We start from the raw sequence: 16,917 nt of genomic DNA, 5'->3' as shown, positions 1-16,917 counted from the left end.
ATGTTCTCAGGGAGAAGATAATAGCATTCAGAGACTCAAAGTATTTCTACAATTTTTTATGATATCAATAACTCAATAAAGAAATATTCAAGAAGACCAGATGACACTGGTCATGTGACCAAAAACTGAGAGAAATAATGTAAAATAGAAACAAAAGCATAAGATATCCAGATATTAGTTATCAGACACAGACTTCCAAATGAATAAGGGAGGGGCAAGATAGGGGTAGGGGATTAAGAGGTACAAACTACTATGTAAAAAATAAATAAGCAGCAAGGCTGTATTGTACAGCACAGGGAATGTAACTAATATTTTATAATAACTATAAATGAAGTATAATCTTTAAAAATTGTGAATCACTATGTTGTACACCTGAAACTTATAAATTTATTTTTGGCTGCACTGGGTCTTTGTTGCTGCGTACGGGCTTTCTCTAGTTGTGGCCAGCGGGGGTTGTGGTGCGTGGGCTTCTCATTGCAGTGGCATCTCTTGTTGCAGAGCACGGGCTCTAGGCACACAGGCTTCATATAGTTGTGGTGCACAGGCTTAGTTGCTCCACAGCATGTGGGATCTTCATGGACCAGGGCTCAAACCTGTATCCCCTGCATTGACAGGTGGATTCTTAACCACTGCACCACCAGGGAAGTCCCTGAAACTTATATAATACTGTAAATCAACTATATCTCAATTAAAAACGAAAAAAGAAAAGATTTGCTGTAGGTTTTTGGAAGATATATTTTGTCAGGATAAGGAAAATTTCTTCTATTCATAGTTTACCAATTTGCTGAATTTTATCACATACTCTTTCTGTATCTATTGAGATTATCCTTATTGGATTGGTGATTTAAAATAACGGATTTGTTAAATTATCCTTGTTTACTCAAGATAAATTCAAATTAACTATAAAAGTTATATGCGATAAACACATATATGTGTATGTTATGTACTACACACACTTTTTCTATAGCTTTGTTTCAGCATAGTTTACAAAAAATAAATTTAACTTAAAAAACCTAAAATTAATATATTTAAGGAATTAAATTATAAGATTCACCAAGAGAATTAGAAACTATAAAAAAGAACAAAATGGAAATTCTAAGCTAAAAAATAAAATAGATGATATTAAATACTTACCAGATTAGGTAAATACTAAATTAGACATAGCTGAAGAGAAAAATAGTTTCTGCTAAAATTTTTATTATTACATTGAATCTAAAAATCAACATGGTAAAAACTGACATTTAACAATGTTGAGCCTTCCAGTCTATGAACACAGTATGTCATTTATTTAGGTTTACTTTCTCTCAGTAATGTTTTGTAGAATGCAGAGTACAGGTCATGCATAACTTTTATGAAATTTATACCTCAGTATCTCATATTTTTGATTCTACTGTAAGTAATATTAACTTTTAATTTCAATTTGTTTTTTGCTAGTATATAGAAATGCAATTGATTTTTGTATATTGACCTTGTATACTGTAACCTTATTAAATTCACGTATTAGTATTAAATTTTTAATATATTCCATAGGGTTTTCTATATAGTTGAATACATCATCTGTGAAGAGACTTCTTTACTTCTTCCTTTGTAATATGGATACCATTAATTTCTTTGCTTTGTCTTTGATCTTAGGGAAAAACCATTCACCATTAAGTACAAGGTTAGCTGCACGTTTTTCTTAAGATGCCCTTTATCTAAAACTAGAACTACCATATGATCCAGCAATTCCACTGCTGGGTATATATCCAAAGAAAACGAAAACACTAATTTGAAAAGATTTAGGCACCCCAGTGTTCATAGCAGCATTATTTATAGCAGCCAAGATATGAAAGCAACCTAAGTGCCCAATAACAGATGAATGGGTAAAGAAGATGTGATATATATAATACATATATAATATATATTGTAATATTATATGTATATAACTCAGGCATAAAAAGAATGAAAGTCTGCCATTTGCAACAACGTGGATGGACCTAGAGAGTATTATGCTTAGTGAAATAAGTCAGACAAAGACAAATACTCTGTTATTGCTTATATGCGGAATCTAAAAAATAAAACAAACAAATGTGTATAAAAAAACAGAAACAGACTCACAGATATAGAGAACAAACTAGTGGTTACCAGTGAGGAGAAGGAAGAGAGGAGGGGCAAGATAGGGGTAGGAGATTAAGAGACACAAAATACTTTGTATAAAATGAGCAACAAGGACATACCTTACAGCACGGGGAAATATAGCCATTATTTTGTAATAACTTTAAATGGAGCATAATCTATAAAAATATTTCATCACTATATTGCAAAACTGAAATTAATATACTATTGTAAATCAACTATACTTCAGTTTTAAAAATTTTAAAAAAGATGCCCTTGGGAATTCGCTGGCTGTCCAGTGGTCAGGACTCCGCATTTTCACTGCCAAGGGCCTGGGTTCAATCCCTGGTCGGGGAACTAAGATCCTGCAAGCCATGCAGCACAGCAAAAAAAAATAAGTAAAAGACGCCCTTCATCAAGTTGAAGAGGTTCTCTTTCATTCTTACTTTGCTGAGAATTTTTAATCAGAAATAAATGTTGGATATTGTCAAATGCTCTTTTTGCATTTATTGAGATGATCATATGGTTTCCCTATGTTAGTCTGTTAACATAGTGAATTACATTAATTTTATAACGTTAGCCCAAATTTGCATTCTTGAGATAAGCCTAAGTCATATGTATTATTTTTTATACATCATTGGATTCCAATTGCTAAAATTTTGTTTAGTACTTCTCTATCTGTATTTCTGATAAATATTGGTTTGTAGTTTTCCTGTGATTTTGGTGTTAGGGTAATGCTGACCTCAAACAATAAGTTGGGAATTATCCCCTCTTCTATTTCCTGGAAGCATTTGTTGAGAATTGGGATATTTTCTTCTTTAAATATTTTAAAGAATTCACCAGTGTAGCCGTTTAGGTTTGGCATTTTCTTTGTCAGAAATATCTGCAGAATCTGTAGTGATGTCACTTCTTTCATTCCTGATATTGGTAATTTAAGGGGGTTTTTATGTTTCTCATCAATCTAGCTAAATGTTTATCAATTTTATTGATCTCAAAGAACTAGCTTTTAATTTCACTGATTTTCTCAATTGATTTTGTTTCCTATTGCACTGAGTTCTTCTCTAATCTTTTTTCTTTTCATTTGCTCCTTTTGGGTTTTACTTGCTATTATTTTTCTAGCTTAAGGTGGAAGCTGAAGTTATTGAGTCCTTTCCTTTTCTAATACAGGTATTTAACGATATAAATTTCCCTGTAAGTACTGCTTTAGCTGATTCCCACAAATTATAATGTTTTCATTTGCATTCAGTTCATTATACATTCTAATTTTTTATTTCATCTTTTTATGTTTAAGCAATTTGTATCTTTATATTTAAAGTGGATTTCATGGATTCAGTATACAGTTGGATAAAAAAGATTCACTCTCATAATAAGGGTAACGACAACTTATACTTAATGCAATTACTGATACTGCTGATTAAATCTACTATTTTACTGTTTATTTTCTATTTGTCCCATTTATTCTTTGTTCCCCTTTCTTCTTTTCCTTCCTTCTTTTGGATTATTTTCTATGGCTACATTTTATCATCTTTGTTGGTTTACTAGTTATAACCTTTTCTTTTGTGGTTGCTTTGGGGTTTACAGTATACATTCTTAGCTTATAACATTCCACTTCCAGGTAGTAGTATTCTGCTTCACAGTTAGTATAAGAATCTTACGAGCAGTGTGCTTTCATTTCCCTCCCCTCACCCTTGATGATACTCTTCTCAGACATTTCACTTTACATATGTTAACCACACAATACACTGTTATTATTTTTGCTTTAAATGTCTATTAGCCTTTAATGAAAATTTAAAATAAGGAAAAAAAGCCTTACATTTGTACACATATTTACCATTTTTATTGCTCTTTATTCCTTTGCACAGAAGATTTCTATCCAGTACCTTTAACATTTCCTGTAGGGCAAAAGGCTTCTTGTGATAAATTCTTTCAGCCTTTCTAGGTTTGAAAAAGTTTTATTTCATTTTCAAAAGGTATTCTCACTAGGTACAGAATCTAAGTTGAGTTTTTTATTTTCAAAAATTCAGTATTTGAAAATTATTTCAAATATTTTGGGTCTTTTTAAAATTCAGTTGTATAAATCCAATCTCTATTATGCTACCTTGGCCAGAGGCTAAAATTCAATTTCAAGTTTCCCATTTTTACCATTTAAAATTTTTCGTGCTTATTTAGCTTTTAAGTTCCATGACAAAAAAAGATTTCATCTTTATGCATAAAGTTACTAAAATTATTTTATTTATCCAATCTCTTTTAATACACATTATGTGCATTTATAGAAAAAGGCAATAGGAAAATATTAACCGATTTAAATACAGCATGTAGCAAAACACACTTTTATGTCTTCTAAATCTGTTTGATAATGATATATAAGAAAACCTGTTACAAGCCATAATGCTTTTATAACCTGTCAGGAAAAAAGATTATAGAAGCACTCCTAAAGCTTTAATACAAATGTATTCTCTGAGCCGCACTAGGACAAAGTAATCTGCTTTTATTTCTTGAAGTAATTATTAGTATGTTTACACTTATTTAATATACCCTTAAAATCTCTCAGCACTTAGGGGAAAAAAGTTAGTAAGCTAGCTACATTTCTTCTTTTTTTTTTAATAGAGTTCTTTTAGTAAATACTTTCATCTCAGAAGTCAAAATTGGGCAGGAGTGCTATATACAAGGTACATAGTTTAAATCTTTGGGACAAAAGACTATAAGAAGGTAAACAAGCCAGTGGCCCCCCTAATCTTCTATCACTAAAAATGTAGATCAGAGCAGGCAGATGTACACATCTACATATTATCAAAGAGGTGTAAATTCTTTTGACAATTAACCTTCCTGTTGTGTTTTTTTTAATTTTATTTATTTTATAGTAAGGTCAATAGTATAAAATATTACACACAACACACAAAGAATTAGAGAAACTTAATGATATAAACCACAAAACAAAATAAACCACACATCATTTGGGAGAAAAAAAATGGCACTAATACTGTAATATTTAGTATGTAATATGAAATTTTCACTGTTTATAAGTTGAATTATATTGATTGAAACTTTATAGTATAATTTTGTATGTTATTAATTCATGAGATAATCAGCAGATATGCAGTTCTGGTTGAGTCTTATAAACCCTTAAAAGTTTTCATAAAGTGAAATTAGCTAAAAAACACTGACCAGGAGTAGAGATTTGTTAGAAGTATAATACAGTAACATAAATGCAATAGATATAATGTAATCTGTGCAATTCGAAATTCTGAAAATTTTCTTATCAAATGTACAATAAATAATAGTCATACTTGACTTCATCAAGTTAACAAAATAATTATTAATCAACCTTGTGTTTTATTAGTCAACTGCTTAGAAACCCAAAACACCAATTAAAATTACTTTCTCCATAAAAATAGAAGGTATCTCAAACTCTTTAATCATCAAACATCCAAAAAAATTTGGAAGGCAACTGTCAACCAAAAATATTATGTTTAAAAGAGGTTATTAAAAAACATACATAATCTATTTTTTTTCTGCACAATTTTCTTTTCTTATGAAAAAGGGCACTTAGTGTATAGCTAAAGCTTTCAGAAAATAAAGATTCTGTTGGCTTTCCTCTTAGGCAGATGACACAGTGTACAGTTTTTAATATAAAAATATAAATATTTTTGACAGAAAAGATGAAATAGTGGTTGGTATACAATCCCATCACCCTTTTACTTGAAAAAAAATTTTCCCAGAGGCCATGAAAACAATACTGAATCTATATAGCTCTGTGTTGCCAGAAGCTTCCCAAATTACAAAACATTAAAGTATTCACTGAAATTTCAAAAGTGTGCCCGTAGTCTTTTGTTTTCTTCTCGTAGTCTTTCAATTTCTGCCACTAAACCTTCATTCACTGAGTATCTTTCCAACAAAGAGTGCATTTCATTCTAGAAAAGGGGGAAAAAAAGCTTTTAAAATTATTGCCATCTCATTTATTTGGCAAGCCCTTTTACATATTTTCAGCTATCATTTTTCTCAGGTTCGATTAACTAACTGATTTTTTTTTTTAACTTAACCACCCTTACTACTTTGTTAATATAACTGAAAGAGCACTGGTGAAATTTATATATTTGGAAACCTTATATTTGCACATTTCGGAAGCTTTTTGCTTACTTACTGCAAAAAAAAAGCTATGAAAAAGTAGCTATCATACTTTTTTATCATACTATCGTATCATATCTTTGTAACTATCACAGGTTACAAAGAAGAGTGACTAGTTAAAATCTATTTTACTTATTAAATTTCTAAAACTCCCTGTTTATTTCTTAGCAATTAGATATAACTAAGTAAAAATACATCACCCCTTTATGGACTTTTTAGATCCACAGCTATGCTCACTTACAATAAAATATGTCAATACATACCAATTGCATATGAAACTGTTTAATCATCTCCACTTGCAAATTCACAATATCCTTATGGCATGCTTCTCTAGGGAAGAATGTAAAATATTTATTAGAATTATAACAATTTTACCAGCTCTAGATCATTCAAGAAAATGGCTAAACTCTTATCGTTTCACGTTACTGTTAATAATTATTATTACAATAGTAAAAATACCACTGCACCTAGTATTTATTTACTCTGTGCTAGGCACTGTTTCTTGTACTTCAGATGTAAGAATTCATTTAATCTTCACAACTAGGTGCAATTATTACCTCCATTTTACCAATGAAGTAACTGAGTCACAGAGTAGTTATAACTTATCCAATGTCACACAACTAGTAAATGGTGGAGTAGGATATAACCCCAGGCTGTCTACCTCCAGAACTCTCATTATACTACATTCCTTAATACAGAAATTATCATTAAGGAAAGACACAGGTTTATATTACAATGAAATACAGATAATGCTCTAGGTTATAATGCTTTAACTATTATCAATGTTTAAGCTATCAAAAAAAAGAAAAAAAAAACTTCCAGCAGAATGAAAAGAGCCTATTTGGGTGTAACAGAGGTTACTCAATAAAATGCAATTAATTCATGCCTACAAAAGCCATAAAAGTGGGAATTCCCTGGCATCCCAGTGGTTAGGACTCAGCACTTTCACTGCCGTGGCCCAGGTTCAATCCCTGGTCAGGGAACTAAGATCCTGCAAGCCACACGGTGCAGCCAAAGAAAAAGACATAAAAGTTATGAAGTATAACAATAAAAGGAACATTCAGCCACCTGCCACACAACTTATGGGCTAGAACATTACCAAAATCATAGAAGCTTCCTGTGTGCTCCTCTCTGACTCCAACATTTACCTCTTGGGAGAAGCCTAAGAAAGAAGTCACTACGCTGCTGAATTTTGTTTGAGCAAAGAAATGTTTTAAAAAGAAATATATATATATATATATATATATATATATATATATATGTATGTATGTATGTTTGTATGTATAACACAGAATCTGTAGTCAGTCTATTTTCGTTGTGCTTGCTTTTGAGCATTACAAAAAGGGTACCATATCCTATGTAGGCTTGAGTAGTGGACATTTAAAAAATAATCCAGTATCATGTTTTCAAGTTTCATATTCTACATATCTGTAATTCACTGATTTATATTAGTGTATACATTCTCCTGTCAATTTGAATTGTTTTCAAGTGTTTATTATTACAATGTTGTTATAAACAATCATGTATATGTCTTCCAACCCACATGTGCCAATTTCTGTAGATGATATATCCAGAGTAGATATGTTGAGTTATAGGTATGATCCAGAGGTACACTGCTCAGACTTACAAAATAACAGAAATTATTTTCCAAAGTGGTAGTATCAATGGACACACTCATCATCAGTATAACAGAGCTCATCTAGCTTTACATCCATACGAAGACTTGGTGTTACCAAGCTTTTTACAATATTTTCCCATCTACTGGGTGTGAAATGGTATCCCATTGCATTTTCAGTTGTCTGATTAATTTGTAGGGCTGAGCATCTTTCCTTATGTTCATATGCCATTCCTCTTCTGTGAAATGCTTGCCTATGTCTTTAAACTATTTTTCTACTGAATGTCTTTTTTAAAAAAATTATAAGAGGTCTTTACATAATCTGATCCTTTATTGGTTATATGAGTACTGCAGATACCTTTTGTCTTTTCATTTTATTAATAGTGTCCTGGGATAAACAATTCCTATTAATATTCTCAAATTTACTAACCTAATATTAATGCAAATTTATCAATCTATTTTTATAGGTAGTGTACCCTCTTATTTTTAAGTAACTTCTCAAACCCTGAAGTCATATATTGATATAAATTCTCTTACAATGCCTAAAATGTTTCCATTTACATTTAAACTTTTACCCTGTACGGAACTGATTTTTTAAATAGCATGCAACAGGGATATATACATTTCCTCTGTCATATATCACATTTCCATATATACATAGGCATTTTTTGGGGGGACTGCCTATTTGATCCCTTTGGGCAATTTGTCCACCCTGTGTTAATGATACACTTTTCTTTTTTTTGTGGTACGCGGGCCTCTCACTGTTGTGGCCTCTCCCGTTGTGGAGCACAGGCTCCAGACGCGCAGGCTCAGCGGCCATGGCTCACGGGCCCAGCCACTCCACGGCATGTGGGATCTTCCCGGACCGGGGCACGAACCTGTGTCCCCTGCATTGGCAGGCAGACTCTCAACCACTGCGCCACCAGGGAAGCCCAATGATACACTATTTTAATGATAGCCTATCTATCTGACAAACTAGTCCCCTTCAACCTTATTCTTCTCCAGTGTCTTGGTTATTTCATATCTTCCTTCTTTCATATACATTTTGGAATTATCTCATCATCTTCTTCCAAAAAACCCAGTTGGGATTTGATTGGAATTGCATTCAATCTATAGACCAAGTTAGAAGAACTGACAGCTTCATAATATCTTCCCATTTAAGTGTTAATGCTTTCTAATAATTTTTTTTTAATGTTTTTCCACACACAGATCTTTACCATCTTTGGTTAGATTTATTCCTAAGTACCTTATTTCTTCTGTTGCAACTAAAAGATATTTAAAAAAAATTTGTTTCTCTTCTGCTTTGAGTTATGACAAGAGCTGTATTAAAAAACAAACACAAACAAACAACAACAACAAAAAGTGAAGGCACCGTAGAACCACTAAAGTAGCCAGGATTGGAGGGACCATGGTCTTGTAAAGAAGGCGAGTCTACTAGGTAACCTCCACATTTACCTCTGCTTTTCCCTCTGCGGGATGTGCTGATTCCATATTATGAGAAAAAGAGGCTGAGATGAGAGCAGTGGCCTGGAGTTTGAAACAGTCTCACTTGGTTGGGGAGTATTAGAATTCAGAACTCCCAAGGCAGCCAGCACTGCAAGGTCCAAGATTCTGGAAAGGGGGTACCTGTAGAAAGTAAACCTGAATCTGTGCAATTTCCCCTCAAGACATCTTTGACTCCTAAGCAATGCCTGTACTGAGTTAGATGGCAGGAAAACAAACATAAAGTGGCAGCTAGGGCTTCCCTGGTGGCGCAGTGGTTGAGAGTCCGCCTGCCGATGCAGGGGACATGGGTTCGTGCCCCGGTCCGGGAAGATCCCACATGCCGCGCAGCAGCTAGGCCCGTGAGCCATGGCCGCTGAGCCTGCGCGTCCGGAGCCTGTGCTCCGCAACGGGAGAGGCCACAACAGTGAGAGGCCCGCGTACTGCAAAAAAAAAAAAAAAAAAAAAAAAGGCAGCTAGAGAGAAGAAAAGGATTTTGAGAGCCCTGTGATGAAGAATTGGAGGTTTAAGTTCGGGACCCACCAAGATAAAAAGGCCTGGTGAATACTCCAGACATTCAGCTCACATCTTAAAAGGGCACAGACTAAACCCTAGGAATAAAGGCAAACCAGAAATAAAATAGCCCTAAGAAAACCTAAAACCCAGAAAATGATCTGCTTGCAAGAAACTTAAATCTTCTTTAAAGACAACAGAAATAAACCCACAGACTTCTGCTTAGGATGTTAGCTCCCCAGCCCTAATAATGAGAACAAGCCAGGTAACGTATAAAATCATACATTTTAAATAAATTCAACTTTGAGAGTGCAAAGAAATCTAAATGAACTAAAATCCAGAAAATGGTGAGTCCCTCCAGAAGAAGAAAGACCCACAGTTGTTTTCATCCTAGACAGGGCAGCAGGGGAAAAAAGCTGCCACTGATAGGCTAAAGAGAACTAGCTGAAATTTTTATAGATTTTTAAAGGTCAAGTGAAGACTGTCAAGGCAGTTTAGAATCCCAAGGAGTCCCAGCCGAAAATAAAGTCTCCATTCCCTCCACAACTTTTTGCCACAGGACTTCACTGAGTGCTCACGTAAAAATTAGGGGCAGAGCAGGAGGGCTGAGAGAGACAGCCCCTAGGGCACAGATGCACAGAGCCTGGTGAAGACTTAGGGCAGGGGAGGAGAACTGACAGTAACCCCTCTGAAGCACTCCAGGCCCTCACAGAGAAGTCAGCCCCAGAGCTGAGGGAGAATGGCTAGCAGAGAGCCTCTCAATAGCCCACTCTGTCCCTCCGTTGTAAGGTACAGCTGGCAACACCTACTGGAGGCTGAAGTCAGAGCAGGCGAATTTGCAGAAATCCTCTGAGCCATTCTGGGTCCTCTAAGCAGAGGCTGCCTATGGCTGACAGAGGGGCAGAAGAGCAGAGAGAGGCCCCTACCCACCCTCAATCCCCAGGTACAGGCACACAAGGCATGATTTCTTTCTAAATTTGCCCCAGAAGAACTTCTCCCTTTCTGTGTTTTCAACATTGCTTTATTCACATTATATTACAGCTGTAAACAGACAATTCTGCCATTTTGCCCTATATATGCATTCCTGAAATATCTCATATATTTTAAAAAACTGTTTATGGAAAAATAATAGGACCAGATTTTTTTAAACGTGGTATGTACATATAACGGAGTATTATTCAGCCTTAAAAAAGAAAGAAATCTTGACATGTGACGTGGATGAACCTGGAGGGCATAATGCTAAGTGAAATAAGCCAGACACAGAAGCACAAATACTGCATGATCCCATTTATATGAGATATCTAAAAGAGTCAAACTCATGGAAGCAAAGAACAGAATTGTGGGTGTCAGGGGCTGGGGAGAAGGGAAAATCAACGAGTATAAAATTTCAATACACAAAGTAAGTTCCAGAGGACTGCTGTTACAATAGTGTGTCTACAGTTAACAATACCGCATATTGCACGCTTGAAAATCCAAGAGGGTATCTCATGGTAAGATTCTTACCACAGTAACACTGAAGAAGCAAAAAAAAAGAAAGAAAGTAACAGGATTTAAGGAGAAAGGACTTGGGCAGACCACTCAAAACCTATATAATCTTTGTAACCTGAGCACTAACACAAACAATTAAATCCTAATAAAAATACTAGCATAGTTTAAATATTGAATAATCAAAGATTTTACCTTAAAAAAAAGTGAGGGTCATTTGGTAAAAGGGGAAAGAAGATAGAAGGATTGGGGCTGTCAAGCATGGAGGCAAGGATAAAATGCCCAAAGATGGGGAAAAAATCACAAAATAAGCACTTCCTAACACAAAGCACATAGCCAAGCCAAATTAAGAGGAAGGGAATAGGAGGAGATGGACATGGATAGGTGATTTGCTGCCTTTACCTGTGTTCATGTACTTTGTTTTGGTGGCTGTTACATGAACCACCAAAATTTCCTTATCATGTTGTCATTACTGCCCTATTTACAAATGAGTTAATTAACATCAAAGAAACACACATCAGAGCAGCCCGCACTATGTCTACCCTAATTAAACTATAATGCTTTTGTGGGCAGATCATCCGTTTTTGTATCCTTAGTATCAGTACATACTAGGCACATTATAAATGTCAAAATGATTATTTTTCTTTAAAAATATATTTGTTAACATCTAAAAATTTTTTTCAAAACATTTTTAACATTAAAAAGAAACATGCACCAACAAAAACTGCACATCTTCTCCAACAGTCTTGCCCATGGTATTCCAAATCTGAGCAAGAGTACTAAGTAACTAAAGGTCAGAAAAGGAAGAAAAATGCAAAAGATTCTAATAATTGAAAATAGCTTTCAAAATATATTGAGACAACAGGTAAAAGGAACCAGCATTCTAGAACATTCTTACAATGTTCAAAATTCAAAGAATGAGAGACAAGGACAGGTCCAGGCAAGAACTTTTTAAAATTAAGTATTACATTCTGATGCATTCTACTTGAAAATATTCAGAATTCCTTTAAAAAATATCTTTACTACATTACTGCACATAGCATACTTAACAGGTGATCTATAAATATTGTAAGAATCCCATTTGAGCTTACCAGAATCTGTCCATAGTTTGATGATGAAAAAGATCCACAATGGCAGCCAGCCTGCTACACCATCCTGCCAAGTTATCTAATAACTGCCCTAGGGAAATGTGCCTTTTCCTAGCTGATACAAAATAAACTCAACACTTCAAGATCAACAAAACTCATATCTTCTATGGGTTTATGGACCCCAGAACTTAGGCAAAAGTAGTAACCACAAACATTACTCATAGTTACAGTTTTACACCTAATAAAAAAAGCTAGTCAAGGTCTAGATAATTTCTCAATTACCTAAAGTCATCCAATGTTTCCTGTATCATGTTCTGAATAAAACGGATTTGAACAGATGTCAATGGTGCATTTGGCCGATTATTTCCAATGGTATCAGCTATTTTTTCTGATAGTGAACTGGCAACTCCAGCAGTGACAGAAGATGCTATCTTTGGATCTAAAATTAAAAATGGACAAAATATTAATAGTCAACTTGGACTAAGAGACATCAAACACTTCTAAATATGATTTGGCAAGAGAAAACTTGAAAAACTGGTAAGAAACAGTGATCTTGTGACATTCAGAAAAATTCACTGTCTGGAATACAAATCTTAGAAACTTTCAATGACATTATTTCTAATGAGTCATTTATCTCTCTCTCTATCTATCAATCTATCTATCTACCTACCTACCTACCTACCTAAACTGCCAAGTGTCTAATGTAATAACATACGACAGAGGAATTAATCCTGAAGAATCTCTGAATCATTTTCTCTTACAAAAGATGAATGTGACAAGCCACACCACAAACTAGATAAACCAAGCCTATGAGAAACAAACAGAAGGAACAGAGGAGTAAAGTAGTTCTACAGGCAAGGCCCTAGAGTTTAAGCTAATGCAATATATCCACAGAAATCTTAAAATATAGGTATCTATATAAAAGAGCTACTACTATACAAAGAGTTTTTTGTATAGGTAACTCTTATCGCTGAACCTAATATCACTTTAAATGTGATGGAGTTTTTAGGGTCTCTGCCATGAACTCTATAGATAGAACTTTAATATGGAAAAAAAAAGACAATTTCAGGTACTTAATGACCCATTTTCAAAGGGTCCTATATTCCTATCTGTACCACAGTAGATCAAGACACTTACATATTGGATTGAAAACGAAATTCACACCCAAAGAGTACCAAATCAATGTGGGTGAATTTAACATTTCATACCCATTTCATCGTCTTCTAGTAAGAGAGTCACACACTAGAGAAGTGTCATAAATTTTAAATTCCTTGAACTTTTTTGTCTATGATCACTCTCTTAACTTATCCTTTTCAAGTTAAATACTGGGAGTTTTCAACTTAGCACTCAAACATCAGGAAGTTTTATGTACTTACTTGGAGTTGAGGATCCATTGACTGGAAGTTCATATATAAACTGGCCTTCAATTTCTTTTTCTGGCTTTTCAAATTTCTCAGGACTTCTTGTTTGGTTGGATGATGGAGAGGTATTTAGATTTCCAGTTTCAGCACCAGAGATCAACTTTGCAAACTTCACATTTAAAATAAACAATTAATATATAAATTCTGGTTTTATCCATATTATCCATATAATTTGTATCTACTTTTCTCTTTTTTCCAGTAAGTACGGTCAGAAAAAGGAAGAATAGAAAGGTATCTTGAAGGAGAAAAAAATGTTGCTAGGGCCAGTGGCAAAATAAATCAACTTTACTAATCAAAAACAATTTCAATGATAACATGATAAGCAAAAGCTCATTTACTAAGAATCTGCAGTTGAATATCATTTAAAATGGCAATCACAGGCCAAAAAACTAAATAAATAAATCCCCAAACTCTCATGTGATAACTGGTCAGAAATATTTCAAAAATAAGTCAAAAGACTTTTTTGTACTTCTTAAATGATCTTTTCAATATCATTCTAAAAAATAAAAATGAAAATAAACAGACATACTGCACAATAGACTCTATTAGATTACAGCAGAAGGTAATGATGATGAAATACCTTCTCAGCACCATCAATTTGCTCTAAGACTTAGAGTAAAAGACTTGACAACCAACTTGGTGCTTTGTGCTACAATGGAAATACATTCTAAAAGAAGTCAGGTATAAAATATTCTTACACAGACAGTTAAATCAAGTATCTTGTCTTAGGAAACAAACAGTGTAAGATTACACCTGCTGTTACCTCCAACATATCCAAAGACAGATTTCAAAAGTAATCTTCAGTTTTTAACATGTGACATCAAGATTTAAGAATATTTTCTACCTAGTAAGTGCACAGCACTGTCAATAATTAGGACATATCCAGTGGCAGCTGCCTGCTTTCTAGTGATGAGATGCATTATACTTGCTAGTGATAAACACACACAGTGAGTTCAATATCATTTATAGGCAGATACCTGCTTGAAGGAGTCTTTAGGTTCCTGTTTTCCCAGATACATTTTCTTAGATTCAGCTGTCAGATCATGATTTTCATTTTCTTCTTTCCCTGGAGACCCCATAAAGACATTAAGAGGACTAGAATGCAACATTGAAGTGCTTGAAGCTACTGGATTTTTTCTTGGAGGAAACACTGAGTTCAACTGTGGTAGAAAGTCAAGGCCTGAAAAAGAGGAGAAAAAAACTAGCCCTTATATGGGATGTTCCCCAATCTTGGATATTTAAGAAAAGCACTTAACACAATAGACATGTTAATACGGTAGAAAGACATGGGATTTCGATTCAGAAGACAGGTTCACTTATCAGCTCTACCCCTTATTTCATTTGAGTTTTTGGGTAAAAGTCGTAAAACTCTCTGTGACTGTTAAGTGATCTGTAAATGTGAATGATGATATCCACCTCCCTGAGTGGTGAGGCTTAAAAGAGATATTGTATGTGAAGATACATTGAAAACTGCAAAATACAATGAATGTTTTAGTAAATAAAAGTTTTTGACAAAATTGTTAATTTGGTATATGTCTGTGGTATATCTTGGTAGGTAGCCTCTAAGATGGTTCCTCATGATCTCGGCCTCCTGCCAAGGATCCATGGCCTCGTGTAATCACCTCCCTTGGAATGTGGGTTGGACCTAGGAACTTGCTTCTAACAAAGAGTATACAGAAGAGTGGCAGATCTCACTTCCAAGATTAAGTTACAAACACACTGTGGCTTCCATCTTGAGTGCCCTCTCACTTTCTCACACCAGCCCTGAGAGAAGCCAGCTGCCGTGTTGTCAGCTGCCCTGTGGAGAGGCCCACATAGGCAGGAACTGATATCTTCGGCCAATAGCCACATGAATGAGTTTGGAAGCAGATCCTTGCCCAGTCAAGCCTTGAGATGACTGCAGCCCTGCTGATACCCTAATTAAAACATCATGAGACATCCGAAGCCAAAGGTACCCAACTAAGCCACGCTTGGATTCTTCACCCACAATTATGAGATGGTAAGTGTTCTTTTAAGCTTCAAAATATTGGGGTAATTTGTTTGTTACACAGCAGTAGATAACACAAAATCACTTTTAACTTTGATAAAAATACTTCTCAACAGTTCTTACCATCTCCTTTTCCTACGGACTCATCACTTCCTTTGTTAACTACAGCATCTATAATAAAATTAGAAAATAAAATTTAAAAAATAGTGAAAAAGAAGCCATAGCAATTTAGGCTTCCTATTCGTTCCCCAAAGAGTTCAGGGACTAACAGTTTTAAGAAGAAAAATCTGAGTGAAGGTAAAGCTAGTATTCATATAAACTTCCCTTTTCATTCTTTTAGCTTCATGCATAGCAGCAAAGATAATTCTATGTATAGAGTCATTTAATGAGACAGCAAGGTATACCAGAAAAAGCACTGGAGTAGGCTCCAGAGACCTGTAATCCAGTTCTGCTTATACCACTGAATAGCTCTGTCACCTTGGACAAGACTTGGGTATAATTATGCTTCAGTTTCTGTACCTATATAATGGGGACAATGCCCCGACCATCTCACAAGACTGTCTTGAGGATCAATTGAAATAATGTAAAAATATTTTGTAAGCAACACAATGTTATTAAAAATATAAGGCTTCATTAAAATTTTTTCAATGGTAGAACATGTTTAAGAATATTTCAATATTGTAATATTATTCATTTACCAAATAACAACCAAAAATTGCTAACTCCATTTTAACAGATTAATAGAAAAATGGGCAAAGGTCATTAAAAAATTCACCAGAAATTCACATGGCCAATAAATTATCATACATGATTATCATATTAGTAGGACTATCATCCATCTCTCCACCATTCATCTATCTGCATGTGTGTGTTATACCTAGTAATCGCACAACACAGACACTTTTATATAAGTTACTCATTTTTTCCTAACAAAAGCAGAGGTACTCTTATTTAAAAGATGAAGAAATTGAAGCACAAACAGATTAAGACTTTACCTAAGTAGTGTTGAATCTTTGAGATTAAAACACAAATCTCTTGACAGTGAAAACCAGCACTATATTTAGTATCCATGTCTTTTTCTTATCAATGATATCAAACTCCAATAAA

At 34.3% G+C, this 16,917-nt stretch overlaps 1 protein-coding gene across 1 annotated transcript in view; it reads right to left on the bottom strand.

Annotated features, from left to right (window-relative positions):
* Positions 1-3,908: 3,908 nt before the first annotated feature.
* The window catches only part of NEDD1 (NEDD1 gamma-tubulin ring complex targeting factor), a 45,464-nt gene continuing 32,455 nt past the window's right edge, over positions 3,909-16,917 (bottom strand). Inside the window, exons 10-15 of the mRNA XM_027107251.1 lie at positions 15,934-15,981; positions 14,801-15,003; positions 13,779-13,932; positions 12,685-12,841; positions 6,483-6,549; positions 3,909-6,005 (exon numbers count right to left, since the gene is read on the bottom strand). Coding sequence (XP_026963052.1) covers positions 5,901-6,005; positions 6,483-6,549; positions 12,685-12,841; positions 13,779-13,932; positions 14,801-15,003; positions 15,934-15,981 — 734 coding nt within the window. The 3' untranslated portion in view covers positions 3,909-5,900. The remainder of the gene's footprint in view (positions 6,006-6,482; positions 6,550-12,684; positions 12,842-13,778; positions 13,933-14,800; positions 15,004-15,933; positions 15,982-16,917) is intronic.

The sequence above is a fragment of the Aethalodelphis obliquidens genome, unplaced genomic scaffold (assembly GCF_003676395.1).
Source record: "Aethalodelphis obliquidens isolate GAN/ISIS:26980383/991018 unplaced genomic scaffold, ASM367639v1 scaffold8, whole genome shotgun sequence".
Classification (NCBI taxonomy): Eukaryota; Metazoa; Chordata; class Mammalia; order Artiodactyla; family Delphinidae; genus Aethalodelphis; species Aethalodelphis obliquidens.
Note: the sequence above shows the minus strand (reverse complement) of the source record. Positions and strands in the feature narration are given on the sequence as shown.